The sequence below is a fragment of the Castor canadensis genome, chromosome 11, assembly GCF_047511655.1.
Source record: "Castor canadensis chromosome 11, mCasCan1.hap1v2, whole genome shotgun sequence".
In the NCBI taxonomy this organism is placed as follows: Eukaryota; Metazoa; Chordata; class Mammalia; order Rodentia; family Castoridae; genus Castor; species Castor canadensis.
The window spans coordinates 106532652-106559311 of record NC_133396.1 but is presented as its reverse complement, the minus strand read 5'-3'; the positions used below and the strand labels follow the sequence as shown (position 1 = coordinate 106559311).

At 42.2% G+C, this 26660-nt stretch overlaps 1 protein-coding gene across 1 annotated transcript; it reads right to left on the bottom strand.

Annotated features, from left to right (window-relative positions):
- Positions 1 to 3817: 3817 nt before the first annotated feature.
- Positions 3818 to 26390, bottom strand: She (Src homology 2 domain containing E). Its single transcript, XM_020166222.2, has 6 exons — positions 25370 to 26390; positions 23021 to 23147; positions 13787 to 14092; positions 11172 to 11328; positions 10610 to 10729; positions 3818 to 8026 (listed from the first exon to the last, which is right to left on the bottom strand). Exons 1-6 carry the CDS (start codon positions 25979 to 25981, stop codon positions 7840 to 7842), a joined length of 1509 nt encoding a protein of 502 aa, XP_020021811.1. The 5' UTR covers positions 25982 to 26390; the 3' UTR covers positions 3818 to 7839.
- Between the last annotated feature and the right edge of the window lie 270 nt (positions 26391 to 26660).

Here is a 26660-nt window from a genome sequence, read left to right as displayed (position 1 = left end):
AGTCTTCGTGATGGGCTTGTGTGGCTGCTTCTGACAAGGCGACTTAGGAACTGTGTAACTTCCAAATCAGTCAAGGGCTTTGCTTTTTAATAAGAGAGAAAGAAACATCTAGACATATACTTTTAGTTTATCAGTGAGTAAATATCATTGCACTCTTTAAAAAATTCTTAAATTGTGCTTTATTGATGGGGTGGAAACCTTATTACTTCTACTTCCTCTGAGAGGATGACTGGCTGCCACACTGAGCGGCGCCTCCCCTGCAAGGAACGATCCATGCCAGGAACATCTCCTGGACACTGTGTTGAATGTGTGGTCAAGAGGGGCAGTCCCCTTCTCCAGGAGCTGGCAGTGTCCCTGGTGAGCCACACCACCACCAAGTCAATGCTGTCTTTGGCAACAAATGACTAATCAAGTCCAGGGAATCAGGGAAAGAGGGATAGAGATGCAGAAGCAGAGGAAGAGGGTGCCAGGTAGGGAGTGATGCACAGCTCTTCCTGGGGGGGGGGGCCCAAGTGGGGAAGGGGCCTGCCTTGGACACACACTACATTGAGCACTTCTGCAACATTCTAAGAACCTTTAGGAAGTCACCGAAGACCAGATTTGCTCTTTTTCCTGTTATGCATACTGAATTTTTTTCATGAGTATTATGTTTTCATAATGAAAGAAAACTTTTCATTAAATGACTCTAATTCCTGTTTTTGGAATAGTTCAATCTTGTAAAAATTAAATAGTAAGGCTGGGCACAGTGGAATGTGCCTGGAATTCCAGGTAGGAGAATTGCTTGAGCCCAGGAATTCAAGGTCAGCCTTGGCAATATAGCATGACCCTGATTAAAGGGGCAAAAATGTCAGAAGTGGGTAGGGATCGTAGACAAAATTGCCTAAAGACAATTATTGTGGAAGGTGGGTGATGGGTACAAGGTGGTTTGTTACACTAGTCTCTAATAAAGCTTGACCTTTTCAAAAGTGAGGGATTTTAGGGGGAATGTTTTAAATGCAAATTCAATGTTTAAAATAATCCAAAAATGAATATGAGCACATCTTTCTTAACTATCTCTTAAAGTAAAACATTTTTTACTTGTCAACAGCCTACTGGCTGATGCCCTGAATCAGAAAAAAGGTCATGTAGAAAGCATTTTGGGCCAAAATGCTTCTGACTGTATGATTCACAGTGTGAGGGAAGAAGTTTGGTGTTACTTGTGGAGTTTGGAAATCACCCTGCTGCCCCAGACTGGTCATCTTCAATGTATAATCCCGCATTGGTTATCAGAGCGTAGGATGTCTTCAGGACTTTAGGCTGCCCAGTTCTACAGGTGGAGCCTCTTCCAAGCAGGGGAAAGTCTGCCTGGGCCAGGGATATGACCTGCCTGCCAGACTTAGCACAGGTTTGTCCTGAGAGGGAGATAGATGACTGCCTCCAGCCCCATGCCTGTTTCCTTTGCCTTGAGTCCACAGGGACTCAGTCCAGAGGTGTGTTTAGATATAGAAGGAGGGCAAGTGGGTTGGTTTGGTCCCTAATTGAGAAGCATTAAGTTTATAGAGCTGATCACCACCATTCCACTTTATGGCCCATTTTATCTGTGGTCTGGCTGCCTCAAGGCCATCCAGGACAGTGCCTGAAACATGCCTTTGCTTGTGGCTCAGATTCCCACAGGCTCTGGGAGAGAACACTTTGCTCACACACATCAACCTGCATCTCTAGTCTGCTACATGAATTTCTAACAGAAAATAGACTGGCATTGCATATTGTAAAACTGCGACAAGAAGCACAAAATTTTTCATCTTAGTCATTTCTAGTTGTACAGATCACTGTTGTGTGAGCTACCAGCAGAACCTTTTCACCATCCCAAACAGGAACTCTGCCCCATTAAACAGTAAGTCTCCTTATCCCCAGTCCATGGTGACTATCATTCTTTCTGTCTTTGTGAATTTGGCTTTGTTTTTTGGTGGAACTGGGGTTTAAACTCATAACTTCACACTTGCAAAGCAGGCACTCTATCACTTCAGTCAAACCTTCAGCCCTGAATTTGACTATTATTCTAGGTGCCTCATATAAGTGGAATCATACAGTATTTTTGTTTTTGACTTGTTTCTTCTTTTTTTTTGTGGGGCTAGTGTTTGAACTCAGGGCTTTGCACTTGCAAAGCTGGAGCTCTACTGCTTGAGACACACCTTCAGTCCACTGTACTCTGGTTATTTTGGAGTTGGGGTCTTGCAAAATATTTACCTGTGCTGGCCACGAACCTAGATCCTCTCAATCTCAGACTCCCAAGTACCTAGGATTACAGGCATGAGCTGCCAGTACCCACCATTGACTTTTTTATTTCACTGAGCACTTCTCAAGTTTCATTTATGTTATAGCATGTGCCAGAATTTTCTTCCTTTTAAGGCACATGTACATACCCCACTTTGCTTAACCATTGATCTCTCATGGACACTTGAATTGCTTCCACTTCTTGGCTTTTGTGAATCTTCTTTTTAAATACAAATTTATTTTTCATATGCTAACTAAAACTAAGTGACTTATTTATTGCTGTTCTAGTTTAACTAATTATGTTCTTCAAAGTGAAGAGTTCTTCAGGCCAGGTTACCTCTCTGAAAGGGAAAGCAGAGCTGTGCTAAGAGTCAGAACTTGCTGGGCATGGTAGTGCATGCCTGTAATTCAAGTAGTCAGGAGTTCAAAGCCACCCTGGGTTACATAGAGAGACTCTATCTCAAATTGTTAAAAAGATACTTAGACTCCATTAAACTCCAGAATCAGCCCTGGGCTCAATCTGGGTTCTACCACTATGAATGACCCAGAACAAGTTATTTGATAGTTCAAGCTTCAGGGTCCTTATCTGAAAACGAGGCTTCCCCTGGCTCCTGATTGTAGAGGAGTAAAACCAGATCATGTGGAATGATTGTCATTACTTAGGTCTTGGCCTTTTGCAAGATCAGAATCCAAAAGTTACCACCCAAACCCTGGGCACTTATAAACGTGTTCAATCTGAGTTCTGAAAAACATTATTGTGATTGCTCTAGAGGAGGGTGGAGGGAATATTTCTTAATGCCAACTTCCCTTTCTCTTAAACACAGATGTCAAAAAACAATAGGCAACTGTACCACCTGGTGGCAATTTATATAAATGTTCAATGGAAATTAAAAATTCGATACTGGACTCAACAGGATACCGTTCTTCTAGGATCTCAAATGACTTAATTTGCATGTGTCTAAGTACTAAGTTCCAACAGTGGTTCTCAGTCATGGCTGTGTATCAAAATCACCTGGTAGAATTTTCTTTAGTATGGATTTTTCTAGCTTCATAGCAGACTTACAGCATGAAAGTCCACTGATGGTATAGGGGCAGTTGTATCAGTAACTGTTTAAACAATGATGCAAACACAGAGTCCAACTCTGATACCCAGGGAGGGACAGAACAAAGCAATTACTGTCTCCTCAGGAGGAAGATGGGCCAAGGAAACAGAGAAAAACTGCACTGTTACAGTGTATTGGGGAAGGAAAACACAATAGAATAACTCTAAGTGAAGTGAGAGTAAAAACAAACACAAAAAAACAAACGACAGGTCAGTTGGCAGTGTTTAATTGTGATTTGTACATTTGCTCACAGCAGTTGCAAATAAAGCTCTTCTGTAACTGTTTGCACCGTGTTTTAGGAAAGGAGGAGATTCTCAAAGCTGGATGAACTGGGTGAGGTGTGGCTCAGTGGTGGAGTTATTAAAAGTGCAAGGCCCTGGGTCTGATCCCCAGCAACCCCCCCAATGGCCCACATACAAACTAACCAAATCACCTTAATGTTTAAGCAAAAACACTCTAGCTTTCTTGGCATGATGTTTATTTAAAGTTATATTTCAGAGTAAACCATCTTCAGGAGGGTGCAAAGCCTACACTGGCTACAGAAATACATCTAGAAATCTTATAAAATAATTCTGATACAATATAAATTACCAACACGCTACAGATAGGCATCTGTATTACATATAATTTCCAAATATTTTTAAAAGTTAAAACAATGTGTTAGTTGATATTTAAAATGTTAAACCTCCTTGGCATTAAGTAACTGAATGGCTAAGAACGTGCCAAAATCAGATGACTGTTTCAATGGTCTCTTGGCCTATGTTCTTTAAAACACAACTTAAGTTTCTGACCTCACGACACAGCCAGCGTCCAGATGGTTCGCCATTGTTGTTATATTAGGCTTGAAATCCTCCTTTCTGCAGGAAAGGACATATTTCAAGATGGCAACTCCTATGCCATCGTTTTTTTCCCTTAATGGACTTTATCAGAACTCCTTTAGAAAATACTACTCTTAAACCCACAGCTTGTTTTCCCAACTGCAGTTTTCTCACTTTCCATTAGATGGCAGTAAAACACCACCTTTTGTGATACCAGGTCGGCCATGAAGGGGGCTAAGGCACAGGGAAAGCCTGTGCTGGCCAAGTTTCCCTAAGTCTAAGTTAGTGGGGTGCAAAAGTTAGAACTGAAAATAAAGAAGAGAAATTTTGAAGAGATAATAATGTCAAACTAGTGCTGGTTATGGAAAATAAGAGACAACAAATGAACGAGAGAAAGGTTATCAATGAGATGCTGCTAACTATCAAAGGCATTTGAAGGAGAAATGCAATGTCACATCATTGGCTTTCTTCCCACTAAAGTGAAGGAAAAAACAGGCATTACCATTTGACTAAAAAAGGACATTTTCATAGAATAGAAAGGACGCTCTCATTTAAAGAGCAACTGATGAATGTCTTATTCTGTTTTTTTTTTGGCGGCACTGAGGTTTGAACTCGGGGCCTCACACTTGCTATGCAGGTGTTCTTACTGCTTGAGCCACTCTACCAGCCCTTTATTCTGTGTTAAGGCATATCCAACAGCAACTGAGTAATAACACTGTTCATAATACAATTAACAAATTGGGGCCATTTCCTACCTGTCTTGAAAACATCTGGCTTTCCTGTAGATTCTCTGTCCACTTTCCCATCCTGCAGCAGGGGCTGACAGGTGAACACCAAATCAGCAAAGTACAGACTTTAAATAGCAAAGAATAAAAGTGCTTTTTATAAATACTTCTTACAAAAGCACCTTGAATAATGTAAGAGGACAATTCTGACTCCATTAGAGAATAGCTATATTAGTATTTGCCTTTTTGTATACATACTAAAATTTCTCCATTATTTTATTCCTTTTTAAATATACATGTAGCTGAAATCCATTCTGAAGGAAATAGCTGTGGTATCAAAGGAAATAGAAATGTCTTTGCCTTTTTTTTTGGTCTTTCTTTGATGCAGGGTCTTGCTCTGTTCCAGGCTTGACCTTCTGAGCCTCAGCCTCCTGGGTAGTTGGGCAGAATTACAGATGCCCTCTGTTTGTGGGGTTAGATGCACGACTGCTGCATCATGAGGCCTTCTGCTTTCTGTTCTTACAGACCTGAAACTAACCAACCCAGCAGCAGGGAGCAGAGCAGTTTTTACAAAAAAGTTGTTATAAAGGAGAAAGAACCCACACAGCTCTATGGATATTAAATTCAAGGCACGTGTGCGAAGAATTCACTAAGAGATATTATTATAGGAGACAAAATAAATTCAGAAGAATGAAGACCACAGAAAATACTTTTATGAAGAAAACATGACAGAAAGCCAAAGCACTCAGAGCTCAGAGAACCATCCTAGAGCTTCAGATCAGCTGGCCCATGAGACTTAACAAGGAAGCCATTAGGGACACCCTGCTGGGCCTAATTGTTTTTTAGAACATATGGTACTTTATGACACCACCCAGCTGTGAATTCCCTGGCTTTTGTCAGCTTGTGTCACAACCTAAGAAGAAAATACAGCTTAACACCCCCTCACTGGCCTTCTACTAGTTTTCTGTATTTCTGCTGATTATAACCTCCTATACAATTGTAAAGTAACTGGACTATATATAAACTCCACATCACTGCACTTTTAATTATATAAAGAAAACAGTATGACTTCCACAGAAAAACATACAAAGGAAGTACAATCCTAGGCAGATGATAGAAGCTCAATAAATACTTAATGTATCGGGCCTGCTTTCAAAATGTTATTTCATTATACATTCATCGTAATTGCTGGGTATGGGTCAAAAATCATTTAATGCACAAAGAAAAATTATATAAAGCTTTTAGCATTTATTAAAGTTAACATAATTGCTCAATTTCCTTTGTAGAATAAGGTTAAGTAAAAATAAGGTTTCATTGCTTGAATGATGAACTAAAAATAAGTTTAACACAATGAATAATGTGCATATAGAATAAATATTTGTTGAATGGAAATGGAACTACGAATGCTGAAAAAAAACTTGTACTAACATGAACCAATATACACTTAAAAATCCCATCAATACTTTAAAAACAAAACATCCTTTATTCATAAAATCACTGAGCTCCCGTGAGAAAAAGTTCCTCTCAACTTTTTAAAATCAAGATCACACAACCCTTTGGCTATGATCTTAACTGAAAAAGAAGCAAGGAAATTTAGTAATCTCTAAATCACAATCATTAAACAACCATTAACTAGGAAGAATGCTTCCTTGAAAAATCAAACAAATCAATGTTTTTTTTGTGTGTGAGTGTGTATTTGAAAGAAGCTACAAAAGTTAACTTTTCATTAATGATAGTGCATTTACACTGCGACCAGTTTTGAGAAGCAAATTACAACCACAGAGCCAGAAACATCTGCTAAGTTCTACAGAGCCACTCACCATAGTGTTCTCATAGCATTCCATTTCCACGGGCTTTTTCACAGTAAATAAATTGGTGATACAAATTCACAATAAATCATAAAGATAACAGCATTATGACTATTAATTTAATATCTTAAGGAATAGTAGTTTAAGACAACCTCAAAGTCTTAGAATACTTTTATACAGTGTGAACTGGTCCGTTCTGTACAAGAGAGAATTTTGGCAGACTCTAGCATCCAGTTCAAATGATCAGATCCCAAAGCTTATTTTTTTAAAATTTACTAAAAATACAAAACAAATCTAATTTTAGAGACAGCTAAAATGCACAAAGAGAAAACAGATACCTAAAATTCTATATAATTACCCATAAGAAAACAGTTGTTGAGCTTAGTAGAGTTTTAGAATTTTTGAAAATAAGAAATAAAATCCTTGGTGTATATTTTATTCTACATTCAGAATTATAATAAGGATGTCAGTGCTAATTATATTGGTGATTCCTAAATCTGTGGTATTTTTCTTCCAATTTATGCTTATATTGATTGCTGGAAAATGAAAACTCCATGAAGATTAAGAAAACAGAAATTTTTCTTAAAAAGGCTCACCAACAAAATAATCCTTTGGCCAGACTCCAGAGTTGTGAATCTGCATAAAGGCCAGAGTTGAATTAGGATACTGGAGGAAGAAAGACAGCTTTCTTGCCTATCATTCACATTTCCCACTGTCCATCCACTTCCCCATAAGGGGTTCAACATGCCACGCTCTGGGTCCACACGATCCCATGTAAAATCCAAGTGGTGTTCTGTTGGTTTGTTTAGGAAAACTAGCACACTGCTGGAGAACCACAATGCTCCCAAACTCTAGACTTACCTTTTCTGAGGGTCACTTCCCAAACAGAATCTCCTACTCCAAAAAAGGAGGCAACAGGTAAGTTATGCTACCTTACAGCGCAGCTACTTAGCACGGAGAAAAGGACAGGTCACAAACTAAGCATCCTGAAATGGATTCAAGACCACAGACTTCCTGACTTTTAGTCCCACTTGGCAGTAGGTATAAGGCATAGTCCACCTAGTCCACTGAAATGCCGGTTGGGTGCTGCTGCCCTCTTTGGTGTCAGAGGCCCAGGGCTCTTGGCTGAAGCTTAGTGAAGCTTGTTGTGTACAGGGTAGAGAAGGGTCATGTGTTCTGCTCCTTTAAAAGGCAACTTTTCGTTCGAATAATAGTGTACCACTTCAGGGATGCTGTCAAACACAGCGCTTGTCTGATTCAGTGTGTATTTGTTGTCTTTTGTCTGAGCCACTATGATGTGGACACAGCCTTGACTAGTCCTGCAGCAAAATAAAAACCAAGGAGGAGACATGAATGAGTGAGCAGAGGATCCCTCCCCACTGAACACAATTGCAGTCAGATTCACAATGGGCTGACAGGTCCTCTTCCATTCCTGGAATTGTTCTACATAAACAGAAATGCATCCACACTCCAGCAGAGCTGTAGGAAGTGTTGCAGCCTGAACACATGGCATCCTTGACTTGTTTATCCTTATTACACATGAGTCATCAGGTACTGAAGGAAGCCAGGTTCCTGCTAGCCCCCAAATTCCAAAACTAGTGCTTGGGATCAAGTCCATAGCTGCCAAGGTAAAGTTTAAATCAACCTCCTTGCCACTGCTAAAAGGACACATGTGAGGTTTCTTCCTTTCCGCCCCCCAAAAAGCATCATCATCACCATCATAAACTTATTTCCTCTCCCCCTCCCCATGTGGAAAGACTATTCCTGGTTGTATATAATAACAGCTGGCACCGAAGTCTCAAAGATCTAATCCACAAGCACCAATTTCAGGAACACAGTAGAGCTATTCCTGGTATTGTATATCTAGTGGCCTAGCCCATTTTCTGAGCCATATTGCCCACACCCCTCCCCCCCTCTTTTCCCCTCCAGTCTGATTGTTTCAGCTGCAGGGGCTCAGCTTCCTCAGGAAGGAAATGCTGTGAGGGCTCTTGACAATGATCCTCCAGTATAGTGTGGCTGAACTCACAGAGCAATGAGAATTTCCATGATACACACTCTACTAGGCCTACCAGGCAAAAGTGAATTTTCTGTGTACAATTAGAAAGAGAGAGCAATAGGCAAGTCAACATTTCCTTCTTTACCAGAGAGACTGGTATCAAAATTGCAGTTGGCATTTTGACAATCAAGGGATCCGATTTATTAAAGTCCTTAATGCTCAGGAAGTATAGTGACTGAACTAACCTGTTGGAAATTACTTTTATTTTTTGTGGTACTGGGGTTTGAACTCAGGGTTTTGCACATTGCTAGGCAAACACTCTACTACTTGCACAATGCCTCCAGTGAAATTATTATTTCTTTTATCAGGAATTATTTCTCTGCTGAGAGTCTCTAATTTAAGTCAGGTAATATAAGGTAGGAACTGACTAATGTACAATAATAATGAAATAGGACCCTAATTATTTTAACAGATATTAGGGCCTTTACCCAATACTAATTCTGCATTCTAATCACAGTTTTTCTTCTATCTTCCATTGTGTAGGCAAGTGCATCTTATTTTCTGGTGATACATACCCTTGTGAACCACTTTTTTTCATGTGAAACCTATTACATTTTATATATTAAAAATAAACAGTTTGCCAGGTGCTGGTGGCTCATGCCTATTATCTGAGCTACCTGGGAGGCTGAGATCAGGAGGACTGTGGTTCAAGGCCAGCCTGGGCAAATAATGTGCAAGACCCCACCTTTGAAATAAGCAGAGCAAAATGGACGGGAGATGTGGCTCAAGTGTAGAGCACCTGCTTTGCAAGCACAAAGCTCTGAGTTCAAATACACACAAATAACTCCAAGAGATAAATTCAAAAAGATAAATATCATGTTTTCACTCATATGCAGAATCTAGACCTAAAAAATATTAATATGACATGATCATAAAAGGGGGACTGTTTGAGGGGGAGCCAGTTGGTGGGAGAAGGAGGAAAAGAAGGTGACAGTGTGTGTGTGAGAACATTATATGAAAATAGTACAATGATGACTAGAGGTGTGGCTCAAATGGTAGAGTGACTGCTTTTTGAACCCAGGGCCTCATGATTGCTATGCAGGCGCTCTTACAGCTTGAGCCACTCCACCAGCCCTTAGAGTGCCTGCTTTTTGAGTGCTTGCTTTGCAAGCAGTTGTGAAGCCCTGAGTTCAAACTCCAGTCCTACCAAACAAAACAAAACAAAACAAAACAAACCCAAAAAAACATAAAGAAACCCAACAAAAACTTAAAAAAAAAAAAAAAAAAAGAGGAGAAAGAGTGGTTAAGAAAGAATAATATAGATGGGGTAAATTTGATCAAAGTGTATTATATGCATGCTGTTAATATCACAATGAAACTCATTTGTACAATTAATTTATGCTAATAAGTTTAGAAATGTATAGCTTCATAATAGATCTAAATGTAACCTTTCCAAAAAACATCAAAAAGTATAGTATTATGAAGCACCTCCTCATTAAACTAAAACTTTCATTTTGTGATGAGATGTATCAATGTTTTACATACAACTTGATACAAAGGGAACTTTAAGTTTCTTCCTTTAAAATTTTATTTTATTTTTTTTAATTTTTAAATTTTTCTTGGCAGCACTGGTGTTTGAACTTAGGGCCTCACACTTGCTAGGCAAGCACGCCAGCCCTGTTTTATGTTGGGTATTTTCAAGATAGGGTCTCATGAACTATTTGCCTGAGCTGACTTTGAACCTAGATCCTCCTGATCTCTACCTTCTAAGTAGGTAGGATTATAGGCATGAGTCAGGTGCCTGGCTTCAAAATTTATTTTGACCAGTCATCTCCCATGGCAGAAAAGACATTCACAGTGTACCCCTCCCTTGAGATAAGGCGGTCCATGAGGCTGCAATACTTACTTCAGGGCAATGGAGTACCTGCTGTTTCCTGACTCACTATTTCGAACCAGGTAACCAGCTTCTTTGCATGGTTGTAGTAGATTCTCAGCCTCAGCCCGGGTGATGGTGCCATGATACCAACTGAAAAGTGGGGGTTGAGGGAGAGAAGGTGCCATGAGTGCTAAAGTGAAATCCAGAGTGCACATCCTTCCCTAAAGCACGGTTTGAAATGAACTTCTGAACTAGATCCTGCTTCACATTCAGAGTAGACAAGACTCAGTAGGTGATCCTAGGTTACAAAGCCCATCAATCACAGGAGAATGAATCAACAGGTTGTGCCATTCGGAAAGTTTCCACTCTGTATGGGAGAAAAAGCTTTAAAACAAGGTTCTTGGGACCCTTTTTCATTCCTCACAAATGCACTGGGCTTGGAAGATGGGTTTTCATGAATAAGTCCCACTTAAACAAGTATTTATGAGAAAAGGAGTCATGTCGAGTGGACCAAGGTGCATGGCCCCAAACAAGGCCATCAGTAGACTTAGCGTGAGTGGTGTTTATCACAGGGTCAGTGAAGGACACTCACGGCTGCTTCTCCAGGGGCAGGCTGGGGTCCACCTTCTCGCCCTCGCTGTGGTCTGACAGGGCTGGCTTCAGGATCTTCTGGGTCCAGCTCTTCTGCCGGTGGTGCTGCCTTGTTGTCTCCTCCCTGATGGAAGGTCGCTCAGATCCTTCAAACTGGACTGGAAGGAAGACTTCGTTTAACATCATAGACCACGGGGCAGTCCAGGTGAACTTCAAAGGGAAAAACCTCCATGCCTGCTTTAGCTCAGGGAAGAAGCATCTTACCCTAAAATGTAAATTCTACTATGCAGCAGAATACCCCGGCAGCTGAGCCCCTGCTGTCCTCGATGTATGATTACACTGCCAGCATCCCATAAACAGCCACTTTTCCTTAAGATACTTGTCAACATAAAATAGTGTCAGACATGAGAGGACAGACTTCAGCACAGACTTTTAAGAATGCTACCTTTAGTATTTTGGGGGTGGATTGATAAAATTTTTTTTTAGCTTTAGTATTTTTTAGAATAAAAATCTAAACAGTTCCACTAGTGATTTTTTGTAAGAGTCAGTTTCATTCTGTCAGATCAAATGAACAGTTTTTGCTATGAAATAATAAAACAAAAAAGAAAAATCAACTCAGAAACAGGATAGACATCCAATGGCAATGCCCAGCACAGAACAGAGAAAATACCAGGTACCCAATTTAGATTTGCTCAAAACAAGACTAAAATCACAAGAAAACTGACTCAAATGTTTGCTATCAAATATATTTTCTAGCTATATATCAAATATATTCTTCTGTATACATCCTTTACAATGGCTTTACTTTTAATTATAAACCTGGCTTTACTGTTAAAAAGAAATGCCTAAAATTTTAAGTCAAAGGCAAAAGAAATCTGTAGCAGCTAAGTGGAACTATGTCCTGGGAGAAGCATGGGGGATAAATTGCCTTTGATATTTATTGACAACTTACTTATCAAATTTCTCTTAAATTACTTTAAAATTCACACTTGAGATGGGCATGGTGGCTCATACTGGGACTACAAGTCCCAGCTACTTGGGAGGCTGATTTTAGGAATCTGAGGCCAGCCTGGGCAACTGAGACATCCACCAACCCCTTTTACTCCCCCCCAAAAAAGTCCACACTTGAAGAAATGAACTCTCCACCTTCCTCTTTCAGCCTCCCTAGTGCCAGGATAACAGGCAGGCAACTACCATATGCTTACTTATGAATTGATTCCTTATCAATTTTTATTTAAAAACAAAACAAAAAGCTAGCTTCAAGATGGACATGGTAGCATGCCTGTAATCCCAGCACTAGGGAGGCTGAGGCAGGAGGATGGAGGCAGGAGGATACAAAGACCCTATATCAAACAAGCAAAAACCAAAACAAAAATCTAGCTTCAGGTTGAGGGGTATGGCTCAAGTGATAGAGCACTTGCCTAGCAAGTGCAAGTTCAAACCTCAGTACCACAAAAAAAAGTAAGTTAAAAATCTAGCTTTCCAAACATCTTCACCTATAATCCATTTTATCCAAGTCTGCCAACTTATTTTAGTAATAATAATAATCTATATAGTGATTATTATTTTTGGTAGTAATAGGGTTTGAACTCAGGACCTCATACTTGCTAGGTAGGTGCTCTATCACTTCAGCTATGCCTCCAGCCCTATCTATCTACCTACCTGTCTGTCTGTCTATCTATCCATCCATCCATCCATCCATCCATCTATCTTTTTGAGACAGGGTTTCACTATGTAGTCCAGGGTAGCCTCAAATTTGTGATCTTCCTGAAGTGCTCGGATTACAGGTGTGAGCCAACAAAACCAACTCCTGACATTTTATAATCAGGGATTTAGCAGCACCAAAGAAGAGTTAGGAAAGGCTGCTTCCAATTTGATGGCTTCAGTGGTGGGGAAATAAATGTACAGTGATCAGATAGGTTTTTCTAATAGTCATTGAAGGTACCGCCAAAACTGCTGCACACTGAGAAGAAAAAGGAAAATAAAGATAGCCATGAGGATAAAAAAACAAATACAGTTTTAAGGGTGCAACTTCAGCCTTGGTCTTTGAACCAGAGCTAGATTATTATTTCCCTGTCTCAAACTCCTTGGGAAGAGAGACTTGCAGTGACCAAAAAGAAAATGGTCTTGATGCAGCATTCAGAAGCCTCTTGTAGCTATTTTGAAGTATACATTATTGTCAGTATGGCCACCCTACTGTGTAACAGATCCTCAGAAGTTAATGTTCCTCTCTAACTGTAGCTTTGTACAGTTGACCAGAGTCTCCCTAATCCTCTTCCCTTGTACATTTCCCTGCCTCTGGGAACCAGTATTCTACTCTGCATTTCAGAGACAATTTTTTAGTGTCCATGTGAATGAGCTCCTGCTGGGATAATTAAGGTGATAAATATGTTAATGATTTGATAATTACACAATGTATACATGTATTGAAACATTACATTGTAACCAATAACTCTGTACACTTCTTTGTTTTTTTGTTGGTACTCAGGGCTTCCTACTCTGCTGCTTGAGCCACACCTCTAGCCCTGTGTCAATTTAAAAAAAGATAAGAAGTTTTAAGAAGAAAATTATTTGGCCACCCAACTAGCAGGTAAAGCAGTATGGGAACGCCCTCACCTGACAAGGCACGCACAATCTGCTCCCTCTTCCACTCCCAGGGTTGCTCATACTCTGCTGCTGGCCTCTCATCGTCTTCAGGCAGCCGGCTGTCTGTGGGCCGTGCCTTGGCCTCTGCCCGAGGGCCTCCCTCAGCTGGCTCATAGGGGGTGTCGTAGAGTTGTGGTGACTTCCCCAGGAGGTCCTTGGAACTTCGCCTCTTAGCCATAGTCTCTGACTTTGTGCCATTCTCCCCTGGCTCGCAGGGGCTGTCAAGCAACTGAAGAGCTTTCACCAGGGGGTCTTTGGAGCCTCTGCGTCTGATTTCTGAAAACAAGTTACATAGGTTACATGGGTCATACTTTGAAAGAGCAGGTGCCAGGAGATCCTTTTACCTTTGACCAGCTGTCTGGTTGAAGGTGGCAGACAACTTCAAGATTGTTCCTTAACAGGCTGATTACCTCCCAGTTGTAGTACAGACACAAAAGGAAGGCCATGGAACTACTTTCCTCAGGTGCCTGGGTGATAATGGGAAGAGCTCATAGAGGGGAGCTGCTATGAAGACAGGCAGCCTCCAGGATAGCCTCTTGCAGTTAGGTGCTAAGAAGTAGCCTCAGGGTAATCTGTTTCACTTCCCCTGGTGTCTGCTGAGTAAAATTCACCTTCAGTTTTCACATCTTGTTAGGAAAGTCAAAGTATTTTAATAAAAACCAGGTGAGTATTTATGATATTCAGAACATTACTCCAAATACATAAGGTAAGTTATTTATGTGAGTTCTTGACTTCTACACAGTTTCAATATAGTAGGAAAGGCAGACACATTCACAAATCATACTTATCAGGCTAATAACTGCAGGATAAATCCAAGACAAAGAGGTGTTCTGGGGAAGAATAATTACTCTACAGCTAATATTTATTCATGGCTTGCCATGCACCAAGCACTATTGTAAGAGTGTCATTGTCACAGCCACTTTATGAGATGGACAGTACTATTTTCCCAGTGTTAGAGAGAACTGAAGCACAAAGAGGTTAAGGAAATGATCCAAACCAGTAAGTGGCAGAGCCTGGGGTCAAAAGCAGGAAGTTGGGGGCTAGAAGCCATACCTTCACCACTGCACTTGGATTGACTCCAAGTGGAAGAGAAATGGAAGATGAGTTGACTTTGATACAGAAGGTCATTTCCAGTGGAGGAAGCTGTATGAGTCAAGATATGGAGCTGGGAAATATAAAGGGCTTGTTTTCATATGGGGACGTTGAGAGAAAAGTTTAAAGGATAGAAGACCAGAAGTAGCAGGGAGAACTGAAAAAGTAGGCAAGCCAGGTGAAATGAATATGTTTTCAAAGGACAAAAAATTTGATCTGTATGTGATGCAGAACCATTAAGTCTTTTAATTGGGAGTGGCAACTATATTTATGATCATCTGGAAGAGAACTCTAATCACAGAGTAAGTCAGAAAGGTATGACCTTAACTGAGGTACAGAAATAAGATGGGAAAACCTGGTGTAAACCAGTTCTGAGCTAACCAACCAGCCACAGTAGAACGGAACCAGCAGTGTCTGGGCACTGACCAGCCTGGGGTCCAGAGGCCTTGCCAGGTCAAGTTGGGACTCCAGTGTGCAATACAGACTGACAGAAGCATTATGTCCTGGCTCTTCTACATGCCCATCAGGAAGCCTTCAATCCATTCTCTGCTTGGTGGAGGTCGGGGGGACCTCTCAAAACAAGAGCCTCTCTCATCACTTAATACCTCAAAGCTCTCAGCTTCCAAAGTGCAAGTGTTTCAGTAAAGCATGGGAGGCCTTCCCTGACCGATCACTTCTTCCTCTCCAATTTCTTTTCTCAATCACCCTGCCCTGTCCTCCCATAATCCGATTCTTTGCTCTAACCAAATAGAATTTCTGGAGTTCTCTGCACACTATACTGTCTTATGTCTAGCAGTGTCTGATGACCTTATAGTCCTCTGAAATCTAACTCAGCATCCCCTCTATGGAGAAACCTGCTTACCTTTCCCTTCAATGGCCCACAGAGTTGATCAGGTGCCATGGCTGTGTCTACCCACTCTCACCTGTATCTCTCCCATTGTGTAGACTTATTTGTTGATATATCTTTGTTTCCAATTTGCTGGAGAAGGCCAGGCCAGGGACCACCAGGCTTGTATATGTTGCTAAGTAATGACTGGACGGATGGATGGATGGAGAATTCTAGAGCTTCTCCAGGCAGGTGAGAATGTGGATCTGCACATACATGTTAAGGAATTTCTCACAATGGATGGTTGTTAATACTGAGAGAATGAAACCAATTGCTGGAGAAAAGGAGAGGGGACTGAAAAGGAAGGATCAGATGCTGAACCTAGGATTCCAGTTAAGGGTGGCTGGAAGAAGCAGTGCTAGCAAGAGAGACTGAGAAGGAGTGGTGGGGAAAGCAGGAAGAGAGGCAAAAAATTGTAGTGCCACAGGAAGAAAGGATGGAAGGATTTTCTCCTTGTAACTTAAAATCAGGCTTGATGAGCTCTCTGGGGAAGAATCACTGATTCAACATGACTTCTACAACAAAGAAAGGACAACAGATAAGGGGAGAGGTATTCAAATCAGGATGCTAAATTCAAAAGGGAAAATGTTACTTCTAGGGCAAGGTCATAGTTCTGCTGGATTAGGCTCCCTAGCAGCCTCCTCCAACTCCGTGCTCTTTGGAATGGGTGAGCTGTAACATACGCTGCTGCCTGGTGGGTCTCACCTTCAGAGGTCCTGTTTTTATGGGTCTGGAATCTAGCCTGGGGATCAGATGGTAAAAATCCCCAAGTGATCTTAGCAGCCAAGTCTGAGACCCATTTTCACACTTCTGGGTCTCCATCTCCTCACCTCACTTTTTCCTGCTCTCTGTGGCTAATCTCTCTTGTCTGGCACCCTTTCCAGGAGAAGGGAAATACTGGTCTCTAAAACCTCCACATCAGAATATGATGCTGTGAATGAGCTGGAAGGACTGCCACCCTGCCCCAGGCCAGGTTAGGGGCCCAGGTTGTTGGAGCCCAGAGCTGCATATCCTGTCCCTGCCTCTTGACTTTGACTCCTATGGGTTTTTTCTTCATTACTTATTCTAGATGGAACTATGGAAAACAAGAAACAGAGATATTCTGTTCTTGGTTCAATTGAGATAAGGTTGCATTTTCTTTAAAAAAAAAAAAAAGAACTTTTCTAAAGACTCAAGAAAAAGGAAGACGAATACACAAAAGAATTCAAGAGACGAATTTAGAATTTTTAGGTTTCTAATCAGAACTTGTTTAGGCCTCAGTATAGACCATCTGGCACAGATTGGGGAAAGTCTTCCCCAAGACCCTGGCTTCAATTCTGCCCCAGTTGAACTAAAAGGAGAAGCCAATAGGAGAAGGTTGAAGATAGAGTCCTGCTCACAAGGAAATTTCAATAAATTTGCATTCGAATGAGGTACAGTGATTAGAATCTTGAGTTCTTATTACAAATGGGCTTGAATTTTTCCATTTGTCATGAGTCCTCATATTCCTTGTTTCAGATGGTCTGTGTGCACTTGGAAGTCTGGGAGATACTCTGCAAAGCATGAGGCTGAGAATGTTCTTTCCTTGCATGGTCCTGGAATTGGACTAAATCTGCAAAACATTATCATCTTTTGAAACAATGTTTAATTAGGGGAAAAAGAGGTTGGACACCTCACATCTTCAAGGGGAGTTAACCTTCCCGTCCATTCCAACACCTGGCTGCCCCTAACCTGAGGCGCCATAGAAACAGAAACAATCATGGGCTTGCAAGCCGACCCTTCCTGCAGGGAGAATAGCCCCTGACGTGCAGAGCTGGCTCCGAGAGGAAACGAGCCTGAGAAGGAGGAAATGGCGAGAGGAAGCTACACCCTGGCTGCCGATAGAGGCCATTTACTGTGGCAGACAACAGAGTGCAGTGGCCGGGCAGCAGATAAACACTCATTTGCAGACCGGCAGAAAGCCAGGCTGCTCCGCACCAATTAAAATGGCAACTGGTTGCTGTGAAACCCAACAGGGGATGGAAAATTTCCCTTCTCAATCCCCAGTTCTCAATACACATAATTATCGCATTCAAATTTAAAAACATGGCAGAAGACTGCAACTTTCTTTCACTAAATTAATAGTCTTTAGCAATTAATATCACTCTATACTGTCCAGATTTTCTTTGAAAATGGGATTCTCTCTGAAGTGTCTAGAGAATATTTGTTGGTACGCTTGTTCTAGATGTGTTCCACCCAGTATCTCATGAAAGCCTCAGAACATACTAACAGAGGTGTTACCCCATTTTCACAGGTGAATGATTTATTACTTATTAATCAATTACTATTTAGACTCTAGAGCCCATGCTTTCTCTCCCATATCTTACTTTATGCATCTTTAGGAAAAATGTTAATTACATTTCTAAATTACATACCTTTTCATCTAATCCCTTTCACGTTTCTAAAACATTAAACATAGAACCTCATGGGGTTCTATTTTCTCCTTGGAATCAGAAAAATGACTGTTAGGAAAATTTTTTACTCACATCTTTTATCAGTGCTTAAGCTTCTGATAGAAAATTACTTTAATTTTTTTTAATCAAATTGAAGTATCTGAACAAAAGCAGGTATAATTTAGAAAACCTGAAATTTAACAAGGAAAGTCAAGGCAAATAAGTTACAAAGACCAGGCTGGGGGTGCAGCTTAGGGGCAAAGCACTTCCCAGGCTTTAGCCTCAGCTTGGGGGGAGGGAGAAAAGGGAAGAAGGAGGCTTCATGGATATTTTTTCCTATAATAAATGCAGATTCCAACATTGAGATTCTTCTTCAGATCTATTTTAACAAACCAATACAACCACTGGAGGCAAAAATAAGAATTTAAGAACTATCTTTGACCAGAGTTCCAATAGTCAAAACCAAAGTTTGCCAAATAACCTGGCATCTTCCCTTTTGCTTGTGGAATGTGGACAAATTATTTCATCTTTCTGAACCTAGATTTCTTCCACTGTGTAACAGACACTAGCTTTACAGGGCTGTAGCAGGATTTGGGAAGGCAATTTGGCAAGTTTGGTACCTTGTAAGTCCTTGACTTGGACTTGTAGCTGTATCATACCAAGTGTGGAAGAATTCTCATGCTAACTGATGGCCCTCTTAGAGAAAACCTTTTTCTCTCTTTCTTTCCTTCCTTCCTTCTGTTTTTTTTTTGAGACAGGGTTTCACTAAGTAGACAGACAGGCCTCTTTCTTGCAATCCTCCTGCCTCAGCCTCCTGAGTGCTGGGATTACAAGCATGCCCTAACATGCCTGGTTTGTCTTAGAGAGCTTCTAAGATACATCCCATGCTAAAGTTTCAATTTGGTAGCTAAAACTCATATCGTTAAATTATACAGAATATTTCTGTGAATTATACTGAACTAAAATGTTCCTACTAACTTAACAGAAAAACAACAGGTTTATGCTAATATTGCTTTGCATTCATAGTCACATCTTTTTATGAACAATCCTTTGGATAAATCTTAGAATTTATTTATAAATTATTAAATTCTAAAAGCTAAAAGCAAATTTTGGGGGGATTCAGGGAGCTTGGGTCCCACAATTATTTGGCCACAGGAAAACTAGGAGCTTCTCTTAGCTTCTGTTTCTTCCTTTATTCCCTGACAGTGACTCTGATTCTCTACTTTATACTTTTCAATGACTTATCATACTTTTCAATGACTTTTTTTTTTTTTTTTTGGTGGAAATGAGGTTTGAACTCAGGGCCCCACGTTTGCTAGGCAGGCACCCTACCACTTGAGCCACTCTACCAGCCCTTTTTTTGTGAGATATAGATATAGATATAGATTTTTTTTTTTTAAAGATAGGGCCTCGAGAACTATTTGCCCAGGGCTGGGCTAGCTTGGATCTATAATCCTCCTAGACTCTTGAGTAGCTAGGATTATAGATGTAAGTCACCAGTGCCTGGTACTGGTCTGTTTCCCCCTTAGGTTCTGAAATCCAAGAGCAAAGATCATGTTTCCTCTAACTCAGTGCTAATACAAGGCTCAGTCATGGTAAGTAGTAAATGCCTAAGAAATACTTGTTGGACATTAGAGTAATTTTATCCTGTATGTTCAACATGACCAAGACATTGTTAAAGCCAGGCATGTGGGCTGGGCAAATGGCTTAAGTAGTATAGTGCCTTGCCTAGCAAAGCACAAGGCCCCAAGTTCAAACTCCAGCGCCACCAGAAATCCAGGCATGGGCACATTATCCCCGTTTTTTCATGTAGGAAAAAGACAGCACAGAGGTTGGCAATATAGGTTTAACTGCTGCATGGTTAAATCATTTCATTAGCACCCTCTTCATAGCATACAGAAATGTCCAAACTAAAAACACCTAATGCTTTCTTATGAAATATGGGTAATTTCTGGGCCTGGGGTATAGCTCAGTAGGAGAGCACTTGCCTAGCATTTGTGAAGCCCTGGATTCAATGCCCAGTAACTCACACATGTGTGTACACATATATACCTGAAATCTTCCTGCAAAAATAAATATGGGCATTTTTTGAGCTTTTACTTGACAAGCAAGTATACAAGGAGCAAACTGAGTAAAAGGTTAAAAAAAAAAAAGCAGTAGCAAACCTTTTATTTCCAACTTCCGATAAACTCACTTCCTGTTATTCTGTCCAGCTGTGTAATCTATGAGCAGACAAAGGTACATTTTCTACATTAATTGAGAAGGTACTTTGTGATATATATTTTAAATGAGGAAACCTTAAGGCCTACTGATACAATTTTTAAGAGCAAAGTACAATATGCTTGGATTACTAGTTTAAAAAGTCAGTAATTTAGACTTTTAATAAATTTGAATTTATTTACCAATTAAATACATTAACTTTATATTCCTAAATGAATTTATTTGTATAAGGATTTAAACAGAGCTGGGAACTTAATAAGTACTCAAATATTAAATGTTAGCTATTATAATACTTATTTCATGCTGGCCTATTTTGACTTTTTTCTTTGGAGGGAGGGTCTTACAATGTAGCTCAGGCTGCTCACGGACTCTTGATTCTCCTGCTCAGCCACCCAAGTGCTGGGATTATAGGCATGTGACATGATGCCAGTCCAATTTGGACTTTTGAATGTAACATTCTTGGTGAGTCTGAGTAGAGCGAAGCCCTAGTTATAGGTCAAGTTTACAATGTTTCTGCATGCAGCCAGATGCTGGTGGGTCATGTCTGTAACCCTAACTGCTCAGGAGGCAGAGATCAGGAGGATCTCGGTTCAAAGCCAGCCTGGACAAATAGTTCTTGAGACTTTATCTCAAAAAAACCCATTACACACAAAAAAAGGCCTGGTGGAGTGGCTCAAGGTGTAGGCCCTGAGTTCAAGCCCTAGTACTGCAAAAAAACAAAAAACAAATGCATTATTTCAAGTGTGTCTTGAGGGCCAGGTAGCAACAGGAGCAGAACACTCAATTTAGATCTAAGTTCTAATTCCTATTCTGTCTCTTAAAGTCTTTTGAGCATAGACAAGTCTGAATCCTTCTGATCCTGCTTTTTTTTTGCCCTGTAACAAGGGAGACAGTTCTGCATTCCTCTAGTTTACAGAGCTCTTGTGGGGACTGCTTAAAGAAAAAAGTTGTATTTACTCATTTAAAAAAAAAAACCCCACAATATTTTCTGTATTATTAGTATAGTTCCCCAAATAAACAGCTGGTATGGTATAGATAAACCACCTATTCTAGTTAAAGAGAAAGATTAAAAACCAAAGAACAAAGAAAGGTAAATGAAAGTTAAACTTTTTTTTTCTTTTAAAGAATTCCTTAGTACTGTTGATGTAGCTCAGTGGTATAGTGCTTGCCTAGCATGTGCAAGGCCCTGGTTCAATCCTCAGCACCACAAGAAGGGAATCCTTTTCCTCAATTGTATGTAAAAGTAAATCCTTTCCCCTATTCCTTTTAAGCCTGGGATATTTTTTAAAACTCTGACGAAGATCGTTTTCACTTCCTTTCATTCACAGATTTCATTAGGGGTCACAGTCCAGTGACCTGTGGGGTCACAGCCTGGCCAGGGTGCGCCCTCGCCAGAGCAATGCCTTATCTCTGTAAGCAGAGAAGCAGGAAACAGAGCTGAGTTTTCCTGTTGCAGCTCCTGTTCATTCTGAGACCTGTCTTGGCCCTTCCAGGGTGCTGCCGCTACCCCTCTGCTCACCTCTTCCGGTATTAGTTGAGAGAGCCTGAGCTTGACAGCTTTTCAATCTGTTTAAAACACAACAAAGTCTTTAGCATAGGACAATTACTCCTTTCTTAGGCATAAAAACCATGACACTAGAGCAAGGTGAGTAGGCACCCAAAAGCTACAGTTTTCATTATGGACTGAAGGATGTTTAAGGAAAATTAGGTGAAAAACAATTTATTTAAAAATTCTCCTAAAAACCCAGGCATAGTGATGCACATCTGTAATTCCAGCACTTGGGAGGCTGAGGCAGGAGGATCAAAAGTTTGAGGCCAGACTGGGCTACATAGTGAGATTATCTTAAAAGCAAAACAAACAAACAAACAAACAAAACCAAACCAAGCCAAAGCAACAATTCCCAAATAAATCTAAATAACTAATCTTTTGATTAAGTATCATTTATACCAATTTAAGAGAACTATGAACCAAAGGGAAAAATTTGACATAAAAAGTGACATAGGATTATGTAGTTCACAAACTGGAGACACTCTGACTTGAGATTAGAGTTTAGTTTTAGGTGGGTTTGTCTTGAATGGGTGACTTTCAGCAGTGAATATTAATTATTCCTTAGTAATTAAACACTTTGCTCCAACGTTATAGAACTGAGAAAATCTACAATATAAAGGATGATGTCACATTTGTGACTTTTTACAAATTGAAATCCCTTAACTATGTCTTTGTCTCTTGGTACTGATTCATGAATCCCAACATGGATGTTAAAACTTCAGAATATGGCAGAAATATATAGAAACAATCTTAAAACTGAAGATAGCATTTTAAGCAGATTGGCAAACTCACAAATGTTATCTTGCACAGGATCAGAGAAATAAACCCCAAAACACTGCAACTTTAAAACGATAGAGAACACTAAACCAAAAAGTGAATTAAAGTAGTTCAACCTTAGTTTTGGGTCTAATTTCTGCTCCTTCCAGTCAGCAGGATCTGGTTAAATTGCTTTATTTCCCTTTCCCAATTGTATTCTGGTTGCGATTTTATGATACTGCATAATGAGAGTGAGATTTGTCCCAATTAACCAGAACCCAGCTACAAACCTGTTATCATTTGCTGGGCGTCATAGGGTTCCATGTAGCCATCATTCTCACCTACTCTCTCTGCATCCCTTTGGCCCTTTGTCCGTTTGGCATCATAAGGGTCAGCATAGTCTTCTAAAATTATGACCTGTCAAAGAACAAGAGAGGACAACAGCTAGGTGCCAGTGATCATGCCTGTAATCCTAAGCTATTCAGGAGGCAAAGATCAGGACGCTCGTGGTTGGAGTTCAGTGGGGGCAAACAGTTCTTGAGACCCTATCTCAAAAAAAACCCATTACAATAAAAGGGCTGGTAAAGTGGCTTAAGGTGTAGGCTCCGAGTTCAAACCCCAGTACCACACACACACAAAAAAAGGACAGTTGCTAAGGATTGTCAAAAACCAAAATGGCAGTGGTATCAAAATGGCTACTAAAATCTGCAGATTCAGAGTCAAAACCTCTGATCAGTTTCAGACAGCTTGTACACTTGATCATGAATCTCAGTTAACAACCTTTTTTTTAAAAAGTAGTATAATTGGCTTGTATCAATTTATCTAAACTTATTTACTTATCCCCAAGGGTCTTTTCACCTTCCTTTCTCCCTCCAAGCAACAAAGCATATGTGGGTTAGAGGTTGGCAGGGGTGGACGGTGGGGAGTGGAAAGTGTCTATGGTTTTGGTGCTTAAAAAGATGAACTGGTCTACCAGTCCATAGCCAGGTGCTCTGGGTCTTTTAAACTCCAATCAGCTGAGCAATATAGTCACAGTGAGTCAGTCAAAATGATTTGCTTCCTGTCCTCAAGGAAATGATAACAGTTCCAAAGAGACAGTCTTCATAAAGGAGAAAGAGGTTAGCACTGAACAGCACTGTAGGAATTTCAGGTTTAGGAATTCACAGGCAAACTGATTCTCCCAGGCTACCAATCAAGATAGTTTTAATGGTATTTGTGTCTGAGAGCAGCTCTTTCCCAAAACAGAAGGTGCCTGAAAAAGTGCTGAGTGTGCAATAGTTCTGTTCTGCAGATACTGAGCGATACCACACGGATAGGGAACCTTTCACAGGGAGGAAGTTCAAAGTCCTGTTCCACAATCACCAATAGAACCTCCAAAAAAGTTCTTGGAGAAATACCGCCGGAGCTGGGAGGAAGAATTCAGACAAGTGAGGAAGAAGAGGGAGGAACAGACTGGATGAGAGTCCTTCACCCTCAAGGAAACGGCCTAAGAAACCTCAGACATCCAGAGTGACATCCATGAAAACAACCAGGCAACCACTGTGGAGGACTGTGATTACCACCAACTCATTCCGTTGGTTCTCCTTGTCTAGCCACCAGGCGTACTGCAGTTGCAAGGCACAGCAAGAAACACAGGACATGATTATAAGTCCTTGGTTTTAAGATACTGGTGATCTGGTACAATAGTCAGGTATACCACCAAGTAATCCATGAGCTGGATCCACGTATGTCTTTCCATGACTCTCTGCTCGGTGCCTGGCACAGGATAGGCAAACTGTAAATATTTGTGGAAACAGGAATGGAGAAATGAACAGAGGTGCCCAATACCTGTGACATGGTATGTGCCACAGACTCCTGACTCCATCTAAGTAGGCAACGTGTCTGAAGGCTGGCAAGAAAAAATTGAAGTCCCTGTGACAGGAAATGAACTGAAGTCTGAAATCTCTGTGTGAGCTCTTCTTCCCTCTCTCCCTTTTACACAGGAGAGAGAGAGAAAAAAAAATCGAATCAAGCTAACTCATCCCTGTAAGAATGGAGAGCTCCCTCACACGTCCACATTCCTTTTCTTACTTTCCCACATTGGACAGCACCCAGAAAACCTGCAGTGACTAAGAAGCAGGAAGCACCTTCTCTCCTGATCTAGGGCATTTCCTTGTCATAATCTGTACCCACCCCATGGCCTTATCCTATAGATATGGCTACTGCACAGCAACATCCATGGAATGAATGGGAGGACAGTCATCTTGGAGGGCTGCTGAAACCAAGAGGCCCTTATTGGATGAACTGCAGGGAAGGCTGGAACCTCCAAGCCAGCCAAACCATTTCTGAAGCTGAAAAGTCCGCACAGAATTTCCTATGCTTAAGAATAATAAAAGTCAGACACAAGCCTGGCTCTTCTAAACTGCTAACAAAACTACACATTTAAGAGTACATTCCTGAAAAGCTCTCTAATGAAGAAGGACTTTTCAAGACAAGTAATGATTTTCAAGGGTGACTTGGGAGTCACATAATAGTGGTGGGGGAGGACCCTAGGAAACATGTCTTGGTCTCCTCTTGGCTATAAAGAAGCCTAGAGTTTGGCAGGCACCCCATGCTCCCCTTGCACTGAGAGGGGATCCACTTGGAGGCTGTGTTCTTACCGCATCTTGCTGCTTTAGAATTTTGCCCTTGTCCAGCTCAGGACCCAGGGAGGAAGGGGAAGAGGATTCAGAGGAAGAGGAGCTGCTGCTGCTACTGCTACTGCTGCTACTGCTGCTGCCAGGGTAGATGCTCTTCCCATTCTTCTCCTGAGTGTCCACCTTGATGAGCCTGTTGATGTAGGTGCTGCAGCCCGAGCTCTTGGCCGTGCCCCGGTGGGGCTCCTCCTCGGTGGCCCGGGAGTTCTTGCGACCCTTGCCCGCCGCGGCCTGAATCAGACCCTGCAGGCTGTCGCGGGACAGGCGGCTGTCCTTAGGGGGGGCGCCAGCGACCTTGCCACTGCCCAGCTCGGCCGCCGAGTTCTTGCGGCCCTTTCCTGGGGTGGGCCCGGCGGCCCCCGCCTCCGAGTTCTTGCGCAGTTTGCCGCTGCCCCCGCCCCCGGGCTTGGCCCGCTCCGACACAGTCTTCAGGTTCAGGGGGAACTCCTTGAACCACTTGGCTGCCATGAGGCGGGCCGGGCCGGTGCGGCCCAGGAGCGTCGCGGCCACTGAGCAAGCAAGCGAGGAGGCCCAGCCCAGACACCGAGAGGCGCCACGGGTCGGGGGCCGCTGCATTCCCCGGGGCTAGGGCGCTGGAGGCCGCGGCGAGGCCCCTGGCCGGCTGCTCTGTGCGCCCCTGGCCAGCCGTCGCCCACGCCCGGCAGGGTGGAGTCTCTACAGCCCGGGACTGGGAACCCGGGGCGCCGAACTGGGGACGCCGGCCGCCGCTCCGGACACGGACGGCGACAGGCTAGACGCACGGGGGCCCCGCCCGGCCGCGTCTTCAGCGTCTGCACCGCTCGGGATTCCGCGGCTCTAAGGAGGCAGCGGACGCCGGGGGCTTCCCCCTGCTTTTTCCTCCCGAGGTGGGAGAGGCCGAGCCCACGGAAGCCCCCGGCAGCCCTGCCCACGCTCCCAGGGACAAGAGGGGACGCAACTGAGGCGGCGGCAGTGTCCCCGGCGCCGCAACGGATGGTGGACGGACGGCGGGCCGCCCACCCCGTTCGCGCCCCTCCCCTCTGCGGCTGGCGCCTCCCAGCCCTGCCACCTCCAGCCCAAAGTCGGGGGCCACCGCGTGAGCGCCTCCCGAGAGACGGCAGAGGGTGTGTGTGCTGGGAAGAAGGTGGTAGCGGCGACACGTGCTGACGGGGCGCGCCCCGGACAGCATAGGGCTCTCCAAGGCTGCGGGCAGCTCATCATGAGCGCAGACCGAATCTCGGCCGGGTGTCGTCTTCAAGTCGCCGGGGAATGTACC

Coding starts and splice junctions, on each gene's coding strand:
- She (XM_020166222.2), bottom strand. CDS start 25,981: ATGCAGCGGCCCCCGACCCGTGGCGCCTCTCGGTGTCTGGGCTGGGCC. Junction 11,329..13,786: donor GATTGTGCGTGCCTTGTCAG/GTGAGGGCGTTC, acceptor TCTTCCTTCCAG/TCCAGTTTGAAGGATCTGAG. Junction 10,730..11,171: donor CTGCCCCTGGAGAAGCAGCC/GTGAGTGTCCTT, acceptor CCCACTTTTCAG/TTGGTATCATGGCACCATCA.